This window comes from Biomphalaria glabrata, chromosome 10 (genome assembly GCF_947242115.1).
Source record: "Biomphalaria glabrata chromosome 10, xgBioGlab47.1, whole genome shotgun sequence".
Lineage (NCBI taxonomy): Eukaryota > Metazoa > Mollusca > Gastropoda > Planorbidae > Biomphalaria > Biomphalaria glabrata.
The window spans coordinates 3,418,136-3,441,797 of NC_074720.1; the positions used below are offsets into that span (position 1 = coordinate 3,418,136).

A 23,662-nucleotide genomic window follows, 5' to 3' on the forward strand; every position below is an offset into this window, starting at 1 on the left:
GAAGTCCAAGAATAGAATACAAGTTTTTTGTTGTTTTCTTGGAGGAAAAATCCTTGTCATATGTCTTTCGCTTTGATCTATGCGAAAGTTTCTTTGAACAAGATTGAAGAGTGCAGTTATTTTGGTACATGTATCTACGTCTTGCGAAGTTGCGGTCATTGTTAGCGCTCGATAAAATAGCAGGTTCAACACGTTTAAGATAGAAGAGATAAGAATTTAGTTCCCATGCAATCTGTGTCAAAACGTTGATTTGTATCGACGGAGCACTGGCAGCAGCATGAATTAACTGTATTTTCTTGGTATTTCGGGTTGCAGATATCTCTGGCACTGAATAGATATGTTTGAGCGTTGGATTGTTGATGGCGATTGTACTCAAGAAGAATTCTCTGGTTTTGTCCATGTTGTTAAGAGAGACGTATTCACTGACAATGACGTTCGACACAGGCTGTGCGTCTCTCTTAAAAATAGTGACAAAACCAATGATTTATTATCGAGTACAATCGCCATCAACAAATCCAACGCTCAAACACATCTATTCAGTGCCAGAGATATCTGCCTTTTCATTACCGCAATACGCTAACACTAGAAACTTTCACATTTAACCCAGTTGGCAATGATTTTTCCTCCAGGACTAAAATACAACAACAACACACACAAAAACTTTAATCATATTCTAGGTCTTTACCAAATATGATGATAACTATAAATATATGCACATGAAAGCAAATCGCCACAACTAACGTGATATAAAATATTGAATTGCTAGTCTATAATAAGGCGCCCATGTGTATGCAACATTGTTCAGAGACACCTCAAAAGTGCATGTTTCCCTAGGTCCCGATTTGATTTCCAGAGCACGTGTTGTCTTGTGTCCTGTACGGAGAAGAAAGATTGTACATTGAGCGTGTTGTCTTGTGTCCTGTACGGAGAAGAAAGATTGTACATTGAGCGTGTTGTCTTGTGTCCTGTACGGAGAAGAAAGATTGTTCATTGATTATGTTGTTATAGCTTATAAGCATTATTTTTCCTGAAGTTTGGGCAAGCATTGATCTATCTAGGTCTGTTTACCGCCCTTTTCTTCACCTCTTACGGGTAGAGAGGCATTTTACATAGAAACTATTTAGGCTACAAAATGTGCATGGTTAGCTCTTGAATAGTGGAGTGGTGGCTGATTGGAACAACACTTAGCTACCGAAGCGAGGGTTCTCGGGTTCGGATCTCTGTGTAGACTATGATTTTGAATTTTTACTCTGTTGAGTACGCTATCTGACATTAATTGGGAAAAGTAAAGGTGGTTGGTTATTGTGCAGACCAAAACTCTCGGTCACAGAAACATATGACATCATCTGCTTTATACATCGCAAGGTAGAATAGGTTACTTTGCTTTTCTAGCTCATGAGTGAGGAAAAAATAGTGGTATAATGAAATATTGGGTCCATTCTTTCAACCAAACATTTTCTTCAGATAGTTTATTGTATATTTGGCATACTGCTGATAATTGATTTAATGTTTACTGCTACCTTTCCTTGGCAGACATAGAAGAGAGCACTTGGTTGCATGCGGCCTCAGAACGAGACAGCTGGAGGTCACTCACGAAGGTTGCGGGATACACATTTCAGACCTAAAGAAAATCCGCTGCCGAGGAAAAAACGCAGACGGCGAAAAGAAAATCTAAATCGACCACCCGCGGACAATGGTTATGTTTGCCCTGGGAAATACTGCATTCCTTACTAATCTTCGGACTCGAAGACAAGCCTTGTTATTAGTTGGGGTATATTTCAGTCAATATGCTGCCTTTTAAAAATCAAGTGCATTTTTTCAACACTAAGGTGTGGGGTGTATTTGCATCTGTTGTAATCAGAGTAAAATTGGAATGGGTTGCCTGAGTTAGCCAGGAAAACCAGTGACTTGGCAGAATTTAAGTCATTGGTTAATATGCATGACTAAATGCATGACTCGTAGGACGTAATCATCTTCTTTTTTGAAGTAACTTCTGTATTATATAAGATAAGATAAATTATAGGAGATAATTTGTTTTTATTGGCTGAATAGATGCTGATGTAACTCCATCGCAGTTGAACTTAGAAATATTGGAATGAAAGTTGAAGAGGCAGGACGAAAGATGAGGGAGAGAAAGACATGTAGATATTATCTGATATATTTCGTTTCCATTGTTCAAGATGTCACTCTTTCATTTTTGTGTTTCTACATACATTTAGGCCTACATGGAAAATGTTTGCATATATTTTCAATAAAATGGGTAGGACGTAATCATCTTCTTTCTTTGGATGTAACGTCTGTAATATATAAGATAAGATAGTTTGGTTCATTTTGTTTAAAAGTTTATTCTAGTAATTCTATATTAAGAAATCGATACGACTACAACAGTTTAGTTATCTTATCTTATATAATAAAGACGTTACTTCAAAAAAGAAGATGATTACGTCCTACTCGTCATGCATTTAGTCATGCATATTAACCAATGACTTAAATTCTGCCAAGTCACTGGTTTTCCTGGCTAGCTCAGGCAACCCATTCCATGCTCTAATAGCACTAGGGAAGAAGGAGCATTTGTACAAATTTGTCCTAGCATATGGGACGAGGAATGTGTCTTTATCTTTGTGTCTTTCTGGGTATTTTATTAAATTTTGTTTTTGTATTTGAAGATTGTTGTGCCATACTAGCTTTCTGGAGCCACAGCCCGACTGCATATCAACATCTAGCACAGGGGAATTTCTCTGGTTCTCTATTACCCCGGCATATGTTTATGCTTTTTGAATGACTAGATTGCTTTGATTTTAGAATGGGTGTTGAACTGGTCGGGAATGGGGATGCTTGTTTAGAGTGTGGAGTTGCTGCCCTTAAATTAGGCCAATAGTACGGATGTTGTTCTTTTAGACATACCCGTAATTGAAACTAAGATTTGCAATGACTTGAAATTCAATCATCTTTTGGTGTGTTTGATGTTGTTGCTGGGATTATTGGATACAATTGTTCAAATATCAAAGGCGTTTCCTGTTCATAGAGATGTACAAAAAAAGGGACGGAGGCGTAGTGACTGAGGGGTCAAGCGCTTGGCTTCCAAATTGAGGGTCCCGGAATTTTTTATTTCGGGATCTTTAGGGCGTCTGAGTCCGCCCAGCTCTAATGGGTACATGACGTTAGTTGGCGAAAAGTAAAGGTGGCTGGTTGTTGTGCTGGCCACTCGACACCCTAGTTAACCATGGGCCACAGAAATAGATGACCTTATCATCATCTGCCCCATAGATCGCAAAGTCTAAAAGCGGAACTTTACTTTCTAACTTTTAATGGATTAAATACAAATGAGTTGGTTTTTTTTAAATTTATTTTACTGAGTCATTAACTCTTTATGTTGGTAATTCACCACAAATACTAATACTTTCCTCTTTGTACCACTAGATGCAATAAAAGGTATAATGCTTAGTTCTTAACTTCTTATGAATTACAGACGTATCCATGTTTTAATTTAGTAGTGGTGCATGTTAATTAGAGACTTAAACTCTACTAAGTCAATGGTTTTCCTGGCTGATTCAGGCAATCCGTTCCATTCATCATGTTAGTAGAACACATTTACTCCACTAAAAAATAGATAAAACAAACAAAATCAAATCAAATTTTTCTATTTTCCGTTAATTTTACACATAAATATCATTCACAGAATTGCAGTAGAGTTATAATAGACTATAATTTTTGGGAAATCATAGAAATCTGATATGTATAGGTAGTTGCAAGTGAAAGCCATACCTATAGATTGGTTGTAGAGAAATAGACATGTATGGCTAGTTCAAGTACATAGTAATATACATGTATGACTTAATGCAGAGCATAGCAATATACATGTTTAGCATAGTACAGTTTATAGAAGGTATATAAGTTTTAATCCGTTGAGTTTTGAAAAAAAGACATTTAATTGAAGTAAACAAGCTTAACATAACATCCAAAAAGAATATAGCTGCAGGATGTGAGTTATGTAATTCACCTGCTGATCCGTCTTTCACTTTGAACTTCTTCGTTCTCATTTTACATGTCGGAGGGTTCAGATCAGTTATCCTAAATCTGAGATGAACTGCGCAGTGGTTTCTAGATCAGGCAGTTCTCCATATAGTTTTTGTTCTATAGGAAGGTTTTGGGGCCAGAGTCTTGTTTGGGCCTCTTGATATAGTTTGCAGCTTTGAATGACATGGTCAGCATTCTCTGGTGATGCTCCACAAGGGCAGGTTTCGCTCGTCCCGACTTTAAGCTTCCGGAACATATGTTGTCTCATTCTGTTGTGTCCGGTTCTGAGTCGAAAAATTATGAGTTGATCATGTCAAGATAGCTTATAATAGGCATCCTTTTTCTTGTAACTAAAAGGAGTCTTTTTTTTATCTGCTAAAAATGAACTTAGCATAATAAACATTAGAAGTATGATATACTTTAAAAGGCTAGAGAGTTTGCAAGTGAAATACAATATGGTTAAACATTTTGCTTAAAATAAAATAAAAAATGAAATCCAAGGGTGGCTTTTAAAAAGGAAGTTATCAGAGAAAATGGAACCTGCAGTATATTGACCTGGCAAGGGAGATCACCTAGAGTGCTTGGTATCTTAAGGTGTTCTAATGCCTCAGCAAAAACTGTATAGTAAATATCTATGAAGATCATTATCACAAAATGTCAAATATTCCATTTGTGAGGAATAAAAAAAAAATTATCATAAAAAAGTAAAGGATTTAAACTAAATAGTCTGATTAGTCATTTATTACACAACTGGGTTCTTTGTGATATATTTTCATCATACAGTTCAAATTTTAAGTGTTAAATATTTTGCATTGCATATAAAACTTTTGTGATATTTGAATATAACTACCATATAAAGAGCGATGGAATGTGAATACAGAATGAACTTAAATGTAGCAGAACCACATGAACCCCAACCACCTCATCATCACACTTAACTGTCTTGAAACTTTCATAAGTTATATATATTATCCTATCTAAAGTAGTTTTGTTTAGATTTTCTTTCGGAGTTGAAGATAATCTACTTCCTAGTTCAAACCTCCCGCAGGACAATGAGTAGGGTATGAACTCTGGACCATCAAGACAACCAAATGACCAGGCAGGCCATTTAGATAATGATGATAAATACATAATATCCATTTGATGCATTAGCATCTTGCTGTAAATGTAATGAAATAGTGGACTTTTAAAAATGTATTTTATTGATTTCAAAGTATTTTATTGATTCCAAAGACTATCTCAATGTTCATACTTAAGCAGTGGTATTTATAATTAGTGTAAATTGTACAATGTAAAATATAAACACAAAATGTTAATTTTCTATTCAGTTCCTGCATGTTCATAGCAAGTTCTGTGAACTACATAAGGGCCTCATTGGTTCCTCATAAGTATAAAGAAGGAAAGTATTTTTTTTTGACTGTTTAAAAAAAAAATGTTTGAATAAAAAGACAAATTACAATCTGTTTTTATTTGTCAGTATATACAAAAATAGTTAATTAAAATGTGAAACATATACATTTCAAACAACAACACATTAATTTTTAAAGTCCAATTATAGAACACTTACAATATATTTTGTCACAAAATTTCAAATTGTTTTTTTTTAAGTTCTTCTATCATCATGTCTTGTTCATATTTCTTAGTCTTTCCAAAACCCAATCAGGGGAGACAAACCAGTAGCTGTTTGGCTTGAAAACAAGACCAGATATGAATCCCATATTTTTAACAGGAGATATAACATGGAGATGAAGATGTGATATAGAGTTGAACGGAGGCCAATGAAAACCAAGGCGAGCATCATCCACGCTGCCACCCATTTGTGACAGAAACTCTTTTCCAGTTGCCACCAATCGCTCCACAAGTTCCACATCATTTAGATTGAGATGTTTGGGATCTCTCACATGGCTCTTCGGAATAACCAAGTAATGATGATCTGAAGCTGGTCTAATATCTTTGAAGATAACAATATCATCTTTATCATAAAGCAATTGCGATTTTGGCTCCTGCTTGTGGGCTATTCTGCAGAAAAGACATTTATTTGCTTGTGTATCATTAGGAGTAGCCATCTTGACCTAAAAAAAATTGAAGCATTTGATTAGGTACATATTTTTTACGGGGAAAAAGTATATTTTAATTACAAACAGAAGAAAAAAAAATCTTTGCAACAATATTTAATCTCTCTGTAACCATAATCTCTATTCATACAATTATAATAATCATTTTACAAGTATATAATATATATATATATTATCATAATAATAAGGCTTGTCTTCGAGTCCAAAGATTTCTTGTCGCTATGCAATCCCAGCTGTGATATATATATATAGGCTATATATTTCATCCATCATGGTTCAATGATGACCACTTTTGTCATCCAGGGGGCTGAGGGGCTTTGCACTGGGGTTTTGTGCCTCCTGATGTGGCTGGTGAGACCTATGTGAGCCAGGAATGTTTGGCTGCACTCAGCTTGAGCAAGTGACTAGTGTCATTGGCCTTGCTTTCTTTTGAGAATTAAGTAAAACACAGACCATTATAACAATATGCATCCTCTTTTTTGAACTCTCAAGAAAACTTAAATTTAAAAAAACTAGAAAGTGGAACAGATGCAAAATAGAGCAAAAATAGAACAAAAATAGAACAAAAATGTAAAACTATTTTCAAGAACTAAAAAAAATAATTTCAACTGGCCTTTTCATTTTTTATTTTAAACTCACAATACTGTCAATTAAGTCAATATATAATATTGACAATGTCAATAAAAATACTTCAATAGAGAGAATAATATAATATGGCTCCTTTTGTCTCGAAAGGCAATGGATGCGCCCAAGTGAGTCACTGGTTTTGGCTTAATCTTGAGACGGGGCAGAATCTGGTGTGGCTAATCAAGCCAATTCTAGAACGGCAGACTTTGCCACAATTCGTACATTTGTATGCCTCTGATTTAGGGCTAGCAGACAGGGCAGCTTTCTTTTTTTCCCTCTTGATTAAAGCCGCTTCAATTCTTTTGTTCTCAGCAAGGGTTGTCCCAGCACGCACAGTCTGTCTCCATGCACTCCGGTCTTTGGCTATGTTTTCCCACATACTTTCACTGATGCCTGAGGCTCTCATGTCTCGCTTGCAGACATCTCTATATGTTAGTCTTGGGCGGCCCTTGGGTCTGACTCCTTCCACAAGCTCAGCATATAAGATATCTTTCGGGATTCTACCATCTGGCATGCGGGTGACATGTCCGAGCCAGCGTAATCTCCTTTGTGTCAGGAGAGCATACATGCTGTTCATATTGGCCAGTCTCAAAACTTCCTGATTGGAGACATGGTCCCTCCAAGAGATGCCCATTATGCGTCTCAGGCAGCGCAAGTGGAAACTATTCAATCTGTGCTCTTGGTACATGTATGTTGACCAGCTTTCACTGCCATAAAGGAGAGTGCTCACAACACAGGCGTTGTAGACTAGGATTTTGGTCGCTGTGGTCAATTTACCATTTTCCCAGACGCGCTTGGAGAGTTTTGCCAATGCTGTGGTAGCTTTTCCTATCCTTTTTGTCAGCTCGATGTCTAAGTCTAGGTTACTGACAATTGTTGAACCCAAGTAGGTAAATTCCTGCACCACTGAAAGGGTGTGGTTCCCAATTTGTATTATAGGTATTTCTGCAACGTCTTGTGCCAGGATTTCGGTCTTGGAGAGACTTATAGTAAGGCTAAACTCTTGACAAGCAGCTGCTAAGGCGTTCACTAGCTTCTGTAGACCTCCTTGTGAGTGAGATACGAGTGCCGCGTCATCGGCAAACAGCAGCTCCCTTATCAAGATACGACGCCTTTTCGTTTTGGCTTTAAGACGTGCCAGGTTAAAGAGCCTTCCATCGGATCTGCTATGGATGTATATTCCGTCTTCCAGGGATTTAAAAGCACTGGATAGTACGACTGAGAAGAAGATGCCAAAAAGTGTAGGGGCCAGTACACATCCTTGTTTTACACCGCTCTTAATGGAGAATGGCCTGGAGGAAGAACTTTCAAACTGAACGGTGCCCTGCATATTTTCGTGAAAAGCTGACACTAGTTTTCTTAACTTATTTGGACAGCCGATTCTCTCTAGTACAGCAAACAGACCGCTTCTGCTAACAAGGTCAAAGGCCTTGGTCAAATCAATAAAAGCTATGAAGAGGGGCTGCTTTTGTTCTCTGCTCTTCTCCTGTAGCTGCCGCAGAGAGAAAATCATATCTGTTGTAGATCTTCCTGCCCTAAAGCCACACTGCGACTCTGGATAAACACGATCTGCCAGGATCTGTAATCGCTTTAGTAACACTCTAGCAAAAGCCTTTCCGACTATGCTAAGCAGTGAGATGCCTCTGTAATTGTTACAATCAGAGCGGTCGCCTTTATTTTTATAAATTGTAACAATGTTGGAGTCTTTCAATTCCTGGGGGACCATTCCTTGTTCCCAGCACAAGCTTAGCAGTTCATGGAGTGGTTTGATTAGGGCATGTTTTCCAGCCTGAATTACTTCAGCAGGAATGCCATCTCCTCCGGGTGTTTTCCCATGTGCAAGCATGTCAATGGCAATGCTCAGCTCCTTTACTGAGGGCGTTTCGTCTAATTCCGTCAAAACTGGAAGTGATGGGAAGTTGGAAACAGCATTTGGTGAGATGGCGTTTTCAATCTGGTAGAGTTCTGCATAGTGTTCTACCCATCGTTCCATTTGCAGCGCACGATCGCTGATGATTGAGCCATCTTTTGACTTGAGTGGAGCACACTTGCTGGTGTGAGGTCCAAAGGCTTTTCTCATGCCCTCATATAGTCCTCTTATGTTGCCACAGTCGGCACAAGATTGAATATCTTCGCATAGCTCCTGCCAGTATTTGTTAGCACATTGTCTCGCTACTCTTTGGGCATTGTTACGTGCAGCTCTGAGCCTTATTAAGTTGCTTGGGGTGGGTTGAGTGGAGCACACTTGCTGGTGTGAGGTCCAAAGGCTTTTCTCATGCCCTCATATAGTCCTCTTATGTTGCCACAGTCGGCACAAGATTGAATATCTTCGCATAGCTCCTGCCAGTATTTGTTAGCACATTGTCTCGCTACTCTTTGGGCATTGTTACGTGCAGCTCTGAGCCTTATTAAGTTGCTTGGGGTGGGATCCTTCTTGTAGATTAGCATGGCTGCTCTCTTGTTCGTAGTGGCAGTTTCCATTTCTGGTAGACTAGCTTCAAACCAGTCTTCGCTTTTCTTGGTTTTGTTTCCAAAGACCAGTGATGATGTTTGGTAGATTGTATCACGCATAAACGTCCAGCTTTTTTCTACCTCAGTCACAGAGAAGTTTTTAAAAGCTTCCTCTAATTTGTTCTCAAATTCGGTGCAAAGATCAGGATTTTTTGTGCTAGTAGTATTCAGGCGTGATTTTCTTTTTCCCTGTGAAGTGTGGATCTTAGTTGGCAGCAGTCTTGTCCGGCATGACACTAAAGTATGATCAGTATCACAATCCGCGCTTTGGTAGCTACGTGTCAGCAGTATATTTCTAATGTCCTTTTTTCGTGTCAGTATCATATCCAGCTGGTGCCAGTGCCCAGACCTAGGGTGCCTCCATGAGACACAGTGCTGTGGTTTTGTTCTGAAGTATGTGTTGGTAATGCAGAGCTTATGGTATGTGCAGAATTCAAGCAGTCTTTGTCCGTTCTCATTCATCTTTCCGATTCCAAAAAGCCCAAGACAGTCTGGCCAGGTAGTGTGATCTGATCCTACTCTGGCATTGAAGTCACCTAGAAGGATCATATGTTCTTTTTGAGGAATGTTTGCAATGGCTTCTTTGAGGTCTTCATAGAACTTGTCTTTGTCCTCCTGAGGCGAGCATAGTGTGGGGGCATAGGCACTAATTAGAGTGACTTTTCCAGATGCTGTCATCATACTTATGCTTAGTAGCCGTTCCGAACCACCAACTGGGGGGACTATCATGGGAAGAAGACTGTTCTTGACAGCAAAGCCCACACCATGTATTCGAGTCTCATCCTGTGCTTTCCCTTTCCAAAAGAAAGTGTAGTCAGTCTCGCGGAGCATGCCGTTTTCGGCCAGTCGGGTTTCTTGCAGGGCTGCAATGTCAATATGTAGCCTTTTTAGCTCGTTGTTTATAACTGCCGTCTTCCTTGCATCGTCGATCTGCCTTAGATCATCAGTGAGACCAGGACACATTGTCCTGACATTCCAAGTGGCCAGTCGCATGACAGGGATTTTCTTTTTCAGTTTAATTTTTATTCTTTTGTTGCTTGGTGCAAGTTTCCAGCCTACTTGTCGTTTTAAACTAAGCTCTAAGCACCCATTAGAGCAGGCAGGCTGTGGCGGATCAGCACCTAACTGACTGGGGGCTGCCCAGGTTGAGGCGGGCGGTAGCTGATCAGTGAGGCGCGAAGACCTCTCCCACCGTCAGAGACAACCCGTGGCGTCCATACATTACGCCAATCAAGTTGGACTTATAACCCGTAACTGTTGTCTCCCGTGTTGTTTTAGCCGCTTTGCAGCAGCACCAGAGTTTCCTCTCCGGGGCGCATTCCTGGGCCTTGGATAAAGGGGTCATGGGTGGCCCATGCGTCATGATCCCTCTCTCGACCTTGCTGATGTGATCCAAAGGAACGCATCGCATTACATTTGGCACCAACTCAGTTGCAGAAGCTGCCGGAGGGAATTTCATAGCTGATACTCCCAACGCCTAAGGGGCTTCACTCCTGATTTCTCCTCGAGGTTGTCTCCTGAAGCCTCAGTACCGCAAGGCAGCGGGGGTTTGAAGTCAGAGTACCCCTCTCCTAGATGAACTGCCTTACTAGGCTGACGAGCTCCATCTGCCCGAAGCTCCCGGTTTTGTGGCGCCAGGTATCCGCCTTCACCCCTTCACCTGTTAGTAAGAGCAGTTTCGCCGGGCTTAATATCTAAGCCACACGAGCAGGCCAGGTGCTGGACTTAGTTGTCAGAGGCTATTTGAGACGCATGCCATTAGGAGTACTTTATAGACAATGGGAGCTTAACCCCATTGACACCCCTGGCCATGACAACCTTTGAAACTTGACAATAGAGAGAATAGTCATACTCATAATCTACTATTCAAGTCTATTCTAGTTAAAGACTTATTACTGTCAACACAGTAGTCTATAGTCTATAGTGTCACAGTACACACCTCTTGTCTTAAGACACTAAAAGTAAAGTTGAACTAAACTTTTCTAAGTTCAACTTCAATCATTATCAAGTATAATATTATATAATCATTCATGATTTTACCCAAGTGAAGTCTGAAGTGGACCAGTCACCAACTGACCAGACCAAGTTTATCAATCTAGTTAGGATGATGACAATTTTAATGTTATAAATATACCTCTAATAGTCTAAGTCTAGATGTAGAATCTACATCTAAGATCGGACAAAAGCTTTTTTTTTTTTATTGTCTTTTTATCCAGATCTATCATCTATTCTGGATAGTAGAGTCTAGATCTATAACTAGTATAACTATATAAACTATATAATATTTATTATTACTGTAAATCTAGGTAAATTACACTCTTTGTTTTGATAAGTTAAAAAGACGTACTTCATCAGAAGAGTTAGAGCCCCTTTGTTTATTGGATTATAAAGCTTTATAACAGGTAAAATTTAACCTTTTTTTCTCGTTTAATATTTAGCTTTATTTAGGAAAATATTTATAGCATTATCGTTGCAGTTTGCAAATCTTTTGCTTCGCAATGCAGAATCACTAGTCTAATGTATTCGATGAAACCATTTATATTTAATTTGCGAAGTTTAAAAAATGCACGAACAGTCGAACACCTTTTGTCGATAACATAACAATTAACATCAACTATGACAGTCTATGATCAACAGTCCCAAAATCAAATGCCCAAATCAATAATAATGAATAGATTCTATAAAAATATATTATATTGAATATTCTCTTCTGTAACACACTAACACTTACACAGTCACAAAGTAACCTGAGAGTTGATGAGCTGAACATTGCAGCCGTGTCTGTACAATACAATAGACTTGAACACATTTTGATCTAGAATCTAGAATAGATTCTAGATCTAGTTTTCTAGATCTAGATTAGGTAGTTGCACCAAAAAAATTAAATTAAATCCTTTACCAACAAATGTGTAATAGAATGAAAGAGGATGAAAAATGCTTTCCAACAACACCAAATTTATTATGCTAGCATTATTGGTTCAAAAGTTATTGTGAATTTAAGTTTGTTCGAGGCATCCTGACATCCTATGGTCACTATGGACTTTATAGAGGGAAATAAAAAAAAGTGAAGCAAATTTTTTTTAATGTGAATATTTAAAAAACTATTGTGAATACATATACAAAAGTATATATCAAATTGTACAGTTTTAAAGGAGGAAATTTAATTTATAAGTGGCAAATCAAAATTATTCAAAATGAAATTAAAAATTTAAAATATCAATTAGTAAAATACAATTTTTTCTAATTTTAGCTTCGACATCGACTGACCAAAAGAACTCCCAAGAATACAGATCTTTATTATATTTTATCTTAATAAGCAATGATATAGGTATTTAGAAGTGATTCATTCAATTTTACATGTTTTAGTGTACACTAATTTTATTTTTCTTATATGTAAAAAACAGATATTAATGATAAAAGGTCTTCCCGACCTTATTGAAATTCTAGTACCTGAAGAAAGTGTGCTAAGATTTAAAATATCATTGACTCGTTTAATAATAAAAAATTTGGTATCATTGGAAAGCTGAATGAATTTTCAGTTTGGTTTAAAACTAAAGATGTATGGAGACCCTTTATTTTTTCCTTGTTATTTGAAAATTTCACATTTTTCAGATTAAAATATTTTGGACATAGTAAGAGAAAAATTTTTTTTTTCCCACTAGCCATTAGAGGAATCTCTTATCTTTAGAATAAACTCAAGAAAATGTCATAAAATTAATTATAATGTTTTAAATCAAAATGTAATAAAAGTATTACAGATAAATAAGTAAAAGTAGCAATAAATTCAGCAATATTAATATCTATACTTTTTTAATACATAAAACTAAAACACTGAATCATGATAATTTACAAATACTATTACTAGTAATTATACTTACTATCATCAAATAGTAATTAACAAAACCTAATATAAATTAAAATATTCAGAAAAGACACTAACTGTGACAAAGATAGAGGCACATTTCTTATTCCATATTATATGCTTAGTTTATGCAAGAACCAACGACTTGACATACATGACTAAATTATCTTCTTCTTATATTAATATAATATAGTCAATATAGACATTACAACATAAAAGACGATGATTACGTCCTATGCGTCATGCATTCAGTCATACATATTAACCAATGACTTAAATTCTGCCAAGTCACTGGTTTTCCTGGCTAGCTCAGGCAACCCATTCAATGCTCTAATAGCACTAGGGAAGAAGGAGCACTTGTACAAATTTGTCCTGGCATATGGCAAGAGAAATGTGCCTTTATCTTTGTGTCTTTCTGAGTATTTTATTAGATTTTGTGTTTGTATTTGAAGATTATGGTTCAGTGTTTTATGTATGATTGCTAGATTGAGCTAGGGACATTGACAATGAGAAATATGTATAGATTCTTCTAACACATTTAATTATAAATATGTCTTGAAAATATTTCCATAATACAAGGACACTAGAAAAATAAGACAAGGGCACAACATGGCCTAAATTGTGCCGATGTACATTTGATCCAAAATATCAAAACAAGTCAACATACTCATTAGTGGCTCCTGCTGATCTGACCTAACTCCCTTTTCTTTGCAAACAAACTCACACCTGAGTCACATATTAACACTCACACATAGTTTAGATCTAGATCCATTTGACTATTAATATGAACTGCCTTTGATTTTTTAATACAATAATGTTAATATGATGTATGTTTAGAATTCTTTAGTTCTTAAAAGCAATCTGAGGGACTCTCTTTTTCTCCTAATTAACGATACCATCGTTGATTTGAACCCGTTAAATTTAATTAATTTTTTGTTTAAAATAAAGTTTAATTTGTGTTTTATACAAAGAGCATGCATTCTCCTATAATTCTATACCAAAAGTAACATTTTCTGATTACAAACAAAAATGTTATTAAATTTTAATCTTAACAGGTTAGAATGTCCAAATGTGAAAAATTAACAATTCTGTGGAAAAAAAATTACGGAGATGAAAAGATCCCTCTTACCTGTTGCACCTATGAACATACTGATGTGTTTTTCCTAGTTTTTCTTTTTTGGTTGTAATTCAGATATATATATATATTCTCTGTATTGTATATAATTTAATTGAAACAATTTTTTCTTAATCTTATTCAGCATTGTGACTACTTCTTATCACAGTCCTAACAGAGTATTCCAGAAAGTAAAATGTCGAAAGCCAAAGTTCCCATCATGTCTACGGCAGGTGCTATACCTGTTCGTAATGAGAAGGGTAAGAAACAATTTTTAAATTGCTACTCATTTCTCATTCATACCTTATAATTATTGTTGAAAGCTTGGAAATCCAATCTCATGGCTCATAAAGCTAGACTAATAATTTTAATTTAAATAATTAAAAAAAATAAAAACCCTTAACAATATTCTTCCTTTACTAAGAAAATTTAAATACTTAAAAAAAAAAAAGTCACATTAGTGCTATCATTTAGATATCAATCTTTTATGGGATTGATACAAATTCTTTAAAAATTCACATTTGTGAAGTGTCCAAAAAAAGAGTCAAGTCTAGGTCCTACTACTACGCCGGATATTAGGAATTAGATGGCCAGAAAAGATAACTGCTGTCTATTTGTGAGAGAGAACTAGACTAAAGCCCATAGCCCAAGACATCACAAAGCAAAAGTGGAGCTGAATAGGAGGACACACCCTGCGAAAACCAGCTACCAATGTGGAAAGGCAGGCACTTGATTGGAAGCCTCAAGGAAAGAGGAAAGTGGGCAGACACAAGCAAACCTGGAAGAGGTCAGTCATAAGTGAACATGAGGGTATTGGAATGACATGGGAGCAGATGGAGAAAGGTGCTCATAACCGAGTTTGGTGGAGAGGTGTGGTTGCGGCCCTATGCTCCCCTGGGAGTGCACAGGATTAAGTCAAGTAAGTCAAATTAACTCTTGACCAAACTGGGGTAACAAGTCTTTCATTTGTCCTCATCAATGTGCCCACTACTTTGGAGGTCAACTGGAGGCTAAGTTTAATTTTTTCCTGTCCACCTATTTATCTGGACTTTTCTTCAGGCCTGGAATTTTTTTTATTAATTTAAAAAAAAAAAGACTGTTAAATTTTGCTACTACTTTGAAATTCTTAAAAATTGGTTTTGTCTCTTATTGCCTGTTTATCTATCTATCAGGTGAAATCACCATGGAAAAAGTCAAAGTCACCAGGTATATGAGAGGTCAGAGGCCAGAATTCGCCCCAGAAAGTGACGAGGAAGAAGAGGTAGAAGTAAGTACAGGTTTTCAAGTCCGGGCTCGAGCTGCGCAGCCTGAGGATAAAAAAGAAGAAGAGGATGAAGTTGAAAAAGAAAGTCAAGAAGCCCAAGATCGTAGGCTCCGCCGTCTTTTGAACAGAGAAAAGAGCGACAGTGAAGAAGATGAGGAAGACAGGTTTGTTTGAGTTTGTTGTCAAAATGTTTATCTGTGCACTAATGGTATGCTTGATTGAGCTTTGTTTGATTGAGGATGTCCCATTCCATCATCCCGAGCGACAGTGAAGACGATGAGGAAGACAGGTTTGTTTGTGTTTGTTGTCAAAGTGTTTATCTGTGCACTAATGGTATGCTTGATTGAGCTTTGTTTGATTGAGGATGTCCCATTCCATCATCAGAGTTTTGAGACATAGGCGTGAAGTTATTGAACCAGAAGTGATAGCCGAAGGGTCTGATGATGAAGACAGGCCTGTGCGACGGAGAAGAGAAGGAGGCAGTGAAGGAGAAGAAGATGAGGAAGAAGAAGAAGAGTTGGATGAAGAGGTGAGTTTTTTTGTTTTTAGTCTTTTGGCTTTTAAAACTTGCAAGTGGCTGTTTTGTTGAATTGAAGGCCAGAGTCAGCCACTTGAGAGTTAAAAACATCTGGTCTGGTCTCTTTCTCAACACTAGAGAATGAGACCATATTTACATAGTTCAGTGTAACACAGAATTTAAAAAAAAACTATATTTCTAAATACATTTACAATCCATTTTGTTAAGTTATGCCAAAGATGTGGGGTTTTTTTTCAACCCAAACTGAAGCCATGATGAAACGGCATTGGCCATAAATACCAGACTTCAGAATTTATCAATATGTGGTAAGACCTATTAGTTGGAACTTTATTGTTGTTGCTTTCTGTCTAGTTACAACATCTGGCTTTCATTAGCTTCCTGAAAAGTTGTGATTCTACAACTCTTCAATCTTATGTTTGAATACTCAGAACAATAAAACATAAAATACAAAATATTCACTGTTACAAATTGAAATACAGTAGAACTAAAAAAGAAAGTGTAGAGGCCATTCCACAAATGAACATTTCAGGTTAGAAACAAAAAGAATCTGATGAACATTACTTTCAAATTTGAGAACATCTGCAAAAGTACAATGGAATCTGTCCTAGCAGTAACAACATTTCTGAAGACATATGCAAAATGTTTTAAAGAAAAAACAGCGGTTAAAGAATAAAGTGTGTACATATTTTGATGACAGTGGTACTGAGTTGCTTTTAAGGCACTTTTTTTTTTTTTTAAATAATGTTTTTTTAAACTATAAAATAATAATTGTGAAAAATAAGTATGCTGGTGAAACTATTCATTGGCTATGAAATTAACCTTACAAGACCATGTACAATTGAAATGTTACATTTTATTTTTACAGGAAATAGAAAAACAAAGAGCTCAGAGAAAATTAAAAGTTATGCAACAGAGAGATGAAGAGGTCAGTGAATAACCATGTATTCTTTTTATTTTGTGTAGTTTCTTTAAGTTCTTTAACTGTTTAAAAAAAATGTTTTTGTGCCGTGACAGGAAGTCATGGATGTTGAAGAAGAGAAAAAAGAGGAAGAAGAATCAGAAGAGGAGTCCTCCGAGTATGAAGAGTATACAGACTCTGAGGAGGAAGCAGGTCCTAGACTGAAGCCAGTGTTTGTTAGAAAGTAAGTTACGGTGTTGAAAGTTTGCTCACCAGTTATGTTCCTTATTCTTAAAGCTTGTCCTCTTCACACTCACAGAAATCCTAGTTGTTTTATTTATTGTTTTATTAGCTTGTCTAATCATCTTATTGCTCATCATAAATCAAATGTGATTTCTGAGAGTTAAATTATAAAGATTCAGGAGTTTTGGGTTTTACTGTAACTTCATTTAAAACAAATTCTTGGTACTTCTTTCTTTTAGCTTTTGGAAATTTTTATAAAATAAACAATGTCAAGGAAAATAAATTGAACTTGCCAACTGAATAAAAGCTGCAAATGGAAGAAGTTAGACATTTTTATTCTGCAGAGTTAAAATGTGCTTACAGAAAAATCATTTAACTTCATCATAGCTACAATCATAGCTCCAATCAATCATAGCTTGTCAACACTATCAACAAGTTCTTTATTCTTTACTCCAGATATACTAAAAAGTTTGGTATTTGTGACTTCTTCATATATGATTTTATGCAGAACATTACAAATTAACTTTAGATATTTTTCAGTTGAAACTATTACTTGCTTGTATTACTATTACTTGGTTGGGCATTTGCAACTTATTTATTTATGGATGCTATTTGATAGAGTGAGAGTCAGGACTAAAATTTACCATCAGTGTAACTTTTTGTCTATGAGTTAACTTGTTTACACAACAGAAAAGACAGAATCACAGTACAGGAGAGAGAAAGAGAAGAAGCAAGGGCCAAGGAGCTGGAAGCTGAGGCCAAGAAACTTGCTGAAGAGAGGAAGCGACAAACAATTAAAGTATTTGGTTTTTCGTTTATCGTGTTAGTTATAGCTAGAACAGAAGAACCACTTGGCAGTTAGCCTGACATAAACCATAGTGTAAAGTAAAGTCCCCCTTTCAGACCTTGTGGTCTTTAGAGCTGGTGATACAAAGGTCATATGTATGTTTCTTTGGCCTACGCTTAACGAGGGTGTCATTTGGCCAACACAACGACCAACCGCCTTTACTTTTCCCCAACTAATGTCAGGTACCCATTAGAGCTGGGTGGACACAGAGGCGCCCAAAGATCCGGAAATTAAAAATCCCAGGATTCTGACCCCGGTTCAGAAGCCAAGCGCTTTACCACTAATTATAACAGATGAACCACGAGGCAGTTAGCCTTGACATAAACCATAGTGTGACAGGTTACAATTGTATAGATTTGATCTACAGTATAGATCAATGAAGAAGAAGAAGATCTACAGTGCTCTATAAATATTCATTCAGTGTTTGACTCATATTTTGGTCACTGATTTGGCTTCACTATACCTTTACACACTTTGATCTATGAAGATAGGTTTATTCTATATGAATTGAGCACTTTGGATATTAGACATAAATGTACATTTTTTTGTAATGCATTTAAAATTGGATAAAAGTTTTACAACCTAAATTTGAAGTATATTGAAAGTTAGAAACACAAGTCTCACTTGAGCTATGAAACTTTTTTGTTGTTGCTGTGTTGTTAATTGTTATTTGATTCTGTCAAAATATTTGATTTATGATCATCATTAAACTCCATTTGAGTGAGGGTTTGAGAGGCTCAAATCCTCTCTTGCAAAAACCCTTGACAGAAACCTTGCTGTTTTGTCGAGATAGAGATCAGCAAGTCTGGGGCAGTTAAAAAGAATATGAGATTCGGTTTCCTCTTCTTCCCTCCAGTGGGGGGAACCATGAGTCAAAATTAGGCCATAGCCATGAGAATATGAGCCAATAGGACAGTGGCCTGTCCTGCACTGTGCTATAATAGCTTATTGAGGCTTGGACAGACTCCACCAGGGGGTAAATGCGGTCGGGGGCCTCATGCACTCCCAGACTCCACTGGCTTTTTTTGGGACTTGTCCCAGCACTCAAACCACTTATGATTTATGATACCAATAGTTACTCTATGTTGTTCTTATTCTAGGCTTAACAGTTAGCCAGCAGACACAGAATTAATATGGAACATACTGACCTTTTTTTTCTTTCTTTCTGCAGATGGCAAACCAGGACATGAAGAGGGAACTGGAGGAGGAGAAAGGTCTTCAGGACGCATGCGACGGTGTTGACTCTGATGATGGCAATGACGAAGAAGAGTACGAACTGTGGAAAGTGAGAGAGCTGAAACGTATTAAGCGAGACAGAGAGGAACGAGAAGCGTAAGTTATACTGATAAAAACACGATAAATTATTTCAGTTGTCCTGATGAAGACTTATTTTTAATTTCGGGATTTTTAGGGTTCCCCTGAGTTCACCCAGCTCTAGTGGATTAGTCGGGGAAAAGTAAAGATTGTTGGTCGTTGTGCTAGCCACATGACATCCTTGTTAACCACCGACCACAGAAACAGATGACCTTTCCATCATCTCCCCTGTGCAACGCATGGTTTGAAAGGGGAACTTCAACTACTTTCAATAAAAGTGGAAAAGTTCAAACTAATGTCTTCGTAGGACAAAGAACTTGGGTTTGTTAAGGGATTAATGAATGGATAAAACTTACCTTTACATATTATATGTTAGTTACTCTTATATTAGAGGCAATTGCTTTTTCGTTAGCATTTAGAAAGTAAAATGACTTGTTCTCATGCTTTAAGAATCGACAAAGAAAAGATGGAGGTTGATCGATTAAGAAATATGACAGAAGAAGAAAGGAGGCAAGAACTTCGACAGAATCCTAAACAAGTCACTAACAAAGCTCCAAAGGGAAAATACAAATTTTTGCAGAAATATTACCATCGTGGTGCTTTCTTTTTGGTAATGCTATTTTTATTTTATTAATGCAAATATTTATATGTAAATGTAACCTTGCATATTAAATCTATGTATGTATTTTAAACAGGCTTCATTATAGTGTTTGTCATGACCTTGAAAACGCAGAAATAGTCTTGAAGTTTCTAATTAAACTCAAGGCCTTAATAGTGCCTTGAATTTTGACAAAGAATAGTTTTTTTTTAATAAGATTTCACTAGATTTTTTTAATTATTTGGCTATAATGCAATTTCTGTTTTTATTTTATTTTATTAAGAAAGTCATCAATTCAGATAAACACGAGTCCCATGACAATCTTGGACGAATACACTAGATCTGATGTAAAAGTTGTGCACTTTGTAAAAAATAATGACATCGTTTATCTATAGACATACATATATGTTCTTGTTTTTCTCTTCTGTCTTGATCTAAACCTAGAATGCACTTGAAAACAATTTTCTTTTAGTTTCCCTAAGTATTTTCAATGAAATCAAAAGATTGTCTTATAGTCTATGTAAGCTCCCCCATCGTGGCACAACCTTGAGAACCTGAGGATGTCTGTGAAGTTCAATCTTTGCTTTGATCACACTCAAGCAATGAGTAGTTTGGAGCTTTTGCTCTAATTTCTTATTTCATTGCTGGCGACTATCTCCTTTGCCTTGTATCTTGAAAACCAGCACTCATGACTCTGAGCTATGTGATAATTGGCAAGCATTTTCCAATCTTCTGTGTCTCTTGAGGGAGCTCTTGAGAATATCTATGTATGTCTTGTCAACAAACTTATTTTTGGTCTTAACATACATGCATCGTTGTGTTTCAATTTAACATAAATTTCTTAAAATCCTGTTTAGTAATGCCATATAACTTATGTTATTATTAGTGAACAGTTATTTTAAATTATGCTCTAATAAATACAATCATGACTTATTTCAGGACAATGAAGATAATGTTTTCAAGCAAGATTTCTCACAGCCAACACTGGATGATCACTTTGATAAAACAATATTACCTAAAGTCATGCAGGTCAGTAGTTTGCCAGTTTTATTTGTTTTGTAAACCTTCATGCCAAATATTTTGGTTTCATATCAGTGTTGAGGCAATTTAAAGTTAATGCTGCCCAGTTTTTGTGCAGATTTCATGTTGCAATCATCATCAAACTGCATTTGACTGAGGGCTTGACAGGCTCAAATCCTCTCATGTTACAAGCTCTAGTTTATTCTTTCCACTCAGGTGTATTACAAATCTGTAAAGAATAAAGCACTGAATTCACCTTCACCTACCACTTAGTCTGATAAACTGTTGCGCGACTACAAATGATCTATCGACTGTCTTTCTCCATTCCTCTCTGAATTTTGCCTTGGATAAAATCTCTTTCAGTGACCGACCTATCCATTCTTTTATGTTGTCTGCCTCTTTTGTTTTTCCTGGTGCTGTTCCATGAAGGAAGGTCTTTGCTAGTCCTAAGGACCTTGTGATATGGCCATAAAGTTTCGGTTTGCGTTTTCTTTTACAGTGGTTGGCAGGTCATCATGGGCCCAGTTGCCATTGTGATCCTGTTTCTAAACTCTTCGTTTGGGATGATGTCTTTATATGTGATACCTAGTATCCTTCTATAGCATTTCAATTCCATAACTAGGATTCTCCTCTCTAGTTCTGCAACTGTCATCCCAGATTCATGTGGCTATGACCAAGAAGTGCATCAGTCTAATTTTAGTGTCGAGGACTTTGCCTTTCTTGGTGGTTTTGCAAGTGCAAATCCTGGCCAGTAATTCAGGTATGGCTCTTTCATCTGAGACAATAGCTCAATAGTGCAAGTAATTCTTCTTCCATTACCCTTTCAAGGAAAATATTGAAAAGGGCAGGGGTTCTCATCCTGTGGGTTGTGACCCTTAGGGGGTCGATTGACGATTTGCCAGGGGTCGCCTAGACCATCGAAAAAATGGATTGTTTTGTCTATTCTTCTATTGCTGTATGTGTGAGCGGAGAGGGGGGGTCACGGTAGAGTGTGGGATTTTAAAAAAGGGGGCGCCGAGCTTAAAAGGTTGAGAACCGCTGGCCTAGGGGGTATCTGGGAGAAGGTTTATGTGCTGCCTTTAGGCGCTTAGCAAACTCAAGTCGGGATTGGAACTCGAGCCCCCTTGTTAGATGTCCAATGCTACCCAAGCGGTTTTGTTTAGTAGAATCTAACATTGTTTTTCTTTATATAGTATTTTTGAGTCTAGTGTTTCTCCTATCATTGTCGTGAGAGTCTCCACGTGGAATTTCCTGAACTATTTTTAGCTGTGCTAGAAAGAAGAATACACAAGTAAACGACCTACTAGTGACAATATTCACTGTGAACAAATAAATAAATAAATCTTCCATTGTCACTGGTTATGTCTGTGGTGCCTGCTGTCTTGATTCATGATAGGTATTTTACTTAAAACTTTTATAGATGGCTTGCATCTAACCATCCATCTCAGAGGCACTACAGCCCTTGAAGGGCCCCTGGACTGCTTCAACACAACTTTCAGATCTCCCCTGAGTTTTCTGTCTTCATGCCTCTATTGTCATTGTTGTGGTCTGTCTTTGGTTAGCCAGCCTTTTGTTGATTTTTTTTCTGGTATACTATACTATTTTCACTTCTGTATTCCCTGACATTTTTTAAATTATTTTAAGGCGACCTCTTTTTTTCCCCTTATTTCTGTCACTATAGGAGAACTTTATATAACTGGTATATCTCCTGATTAGTGCTTGTTTCATTTGTATAACACCATGAATTTTTCTAAGAATTTTCTTTTCCCAAGTATGTAACAGATTTTCTCTTGTTTTTTTTTTTTTTCCATACATTTGAGTTTTCTTTTTTATTTCTTTGATATTGTTTGGTGGCTAGTAGAAACAGTATATGTGTTGGGATCAATGTGCATGGGATCTAATACCCATATAAACATTATGCCATTAGTTGTGAATTCAGATTATCACCCAATTTTTTTTTTTTACAGGTTAAGAACTTTGGTCGATCTGGTAGAACTAAGTACACTCACTTATTGGATCAAGACACAACACAGCATGAAGCACCATGGATGCAAGACACAGCCCAGAATCTGAAGTTTCACACAGCCAAAGGTGGGGGCATGAAGCAGCTATTTGACAGACCATCAACCAAAGTGAAAAAATAAATGTTGGTGTATGCTTAAAATGTGTGCAGATGAATGAATGTCCTAGTATGTATATATGATGTTAATATGAAATGATCAGCTCTTAATGTACCATGTTATTATTCATAACAATCACAATTTTTACCTTTTTTTTTCCCCTTCATATTCTGGTTTCTTTCATTTTAAATTTTTTGAAAATAAAAAAAAAAGAAACCTGTTTAGAATTCTTTCTTGTTTCCTTCTGTGGTTGCTTTGAGATTGTAACATTGGAATATATTTAACTTTGGAATGTAAGTGTTTCATGTCACCAGCAGTGAAATCCTCTGCCCAATGGGCACTCAGGCCCGTCTAATGAAGTTGTAACTGAATGCTGCATGAGGTTTGTGGGTCATGTCTAGTCAAATTGAAAAACTTTCTCCAAAACATCAATAAAATGGAGGTGAAATAAAAATATCAAAGGGATGTCTACGTAGAATATGGCAACATGGCGTTGTACCTTCATTGATGACCTAAAAGCAGTGGCCGCTAGTTGGAAATAAGCTGTAAACATTGCTGGCAACTGATCTCTGTGAAGACAGCATGCCCTCTTTTGGGACAGGAGGAACTAGGTC

The 23,662-nt window shown here is 36.8% G+C and overlaps 2 protein-coding genes across 2 annotated transcripts; one reads left to right on the plus strand and one right to left on the minus strand.

Moving 5' to 3' along the window:
- Positions 1-4,025: 4,025 nt before the first annotated feature.
- LOC106076143 (adenosine 5'-monophosphoramidase HINT3-like) lies at positions 4,026-11,600 on the minus strand. The gene is made up of 2 exons (XM_056043601.1): positions 11,578-11,600; positions 4,026-6,089 (listed from the first exon to the last, which is right to left on the minus strand). The coding sequence occupies exon 2, from the start codon at positions 6,081-6,083 to the stop codon at positions 5,637-5,639; it is 447 nt and encodes a 148-aa protein (XP_055899576.1). The 5' UTR covers positions 6,084-6,089; positions 11,578-11,600; the 3' UTR covers positions 4,026-5,636.
- Positions 11,506-23,268, plus strand: LOC106076142 (microfibrillar-associated protein 1-like). The gene is made up of 11 exons (XM_013237002.2): positions 11,506-11,632; positions 14,352-14,466; positions 15,379-15,634; positions 15,855-15,999; positions 16,874-16,933; positions 17,023-17,150; positions 17,840-17,948; positions 19,168-19,328; positions 19,761-19,920; positions 20,848-20,937; positions 22,896-23,268. Exons 2-11 carry the CDS (start codon positions 14,403-14,405, stop codon positions 23,070-23,072), a joined length of 1,350 nt encoding a protein of 449 aa, XP_013092456.1. The 5' UTR covers positions 11,506-11,632; positions 14,352-14,402; the 3' UTR covers positions 23,073-23,268.
- The last annotated feature ends 394 nt before the right edge of the window (positions 23,269-23,662 follow it).

Excerpts from the sequence above, each read along its gene's own strand:
- LOC106076142 (XM_013237002.2), top strand. The coding sequence starts at position 14,403 with ATGTCGAAAGCCAAAGTTCCCATCATGTCTACGGCAGGTGCTATACCT. Across the intron at positions 16,934-17,022 it reads TGCAACAGAGAGATGAAGAG|GAAGTCATGGATGTTGAAGA; the intron begins GTCAGTGAATAA and ends GTGCCGTGACAG. Across the intron at positions 19,329-19,760 it reads GACAGAGAGGAACGAGAAGC|AATCGACAAAGAAAAGATGG; the intron begins GTAAGTTATACT and ends TCATGCTTTAAG.
- LOC106076143 (XM_056043601.1), bottom strand. The coding sequence starts at position 6,083 with ATGGCTACTCCTAATGATACACAAGCAAATAAATGTCTTTTCTGCAGA.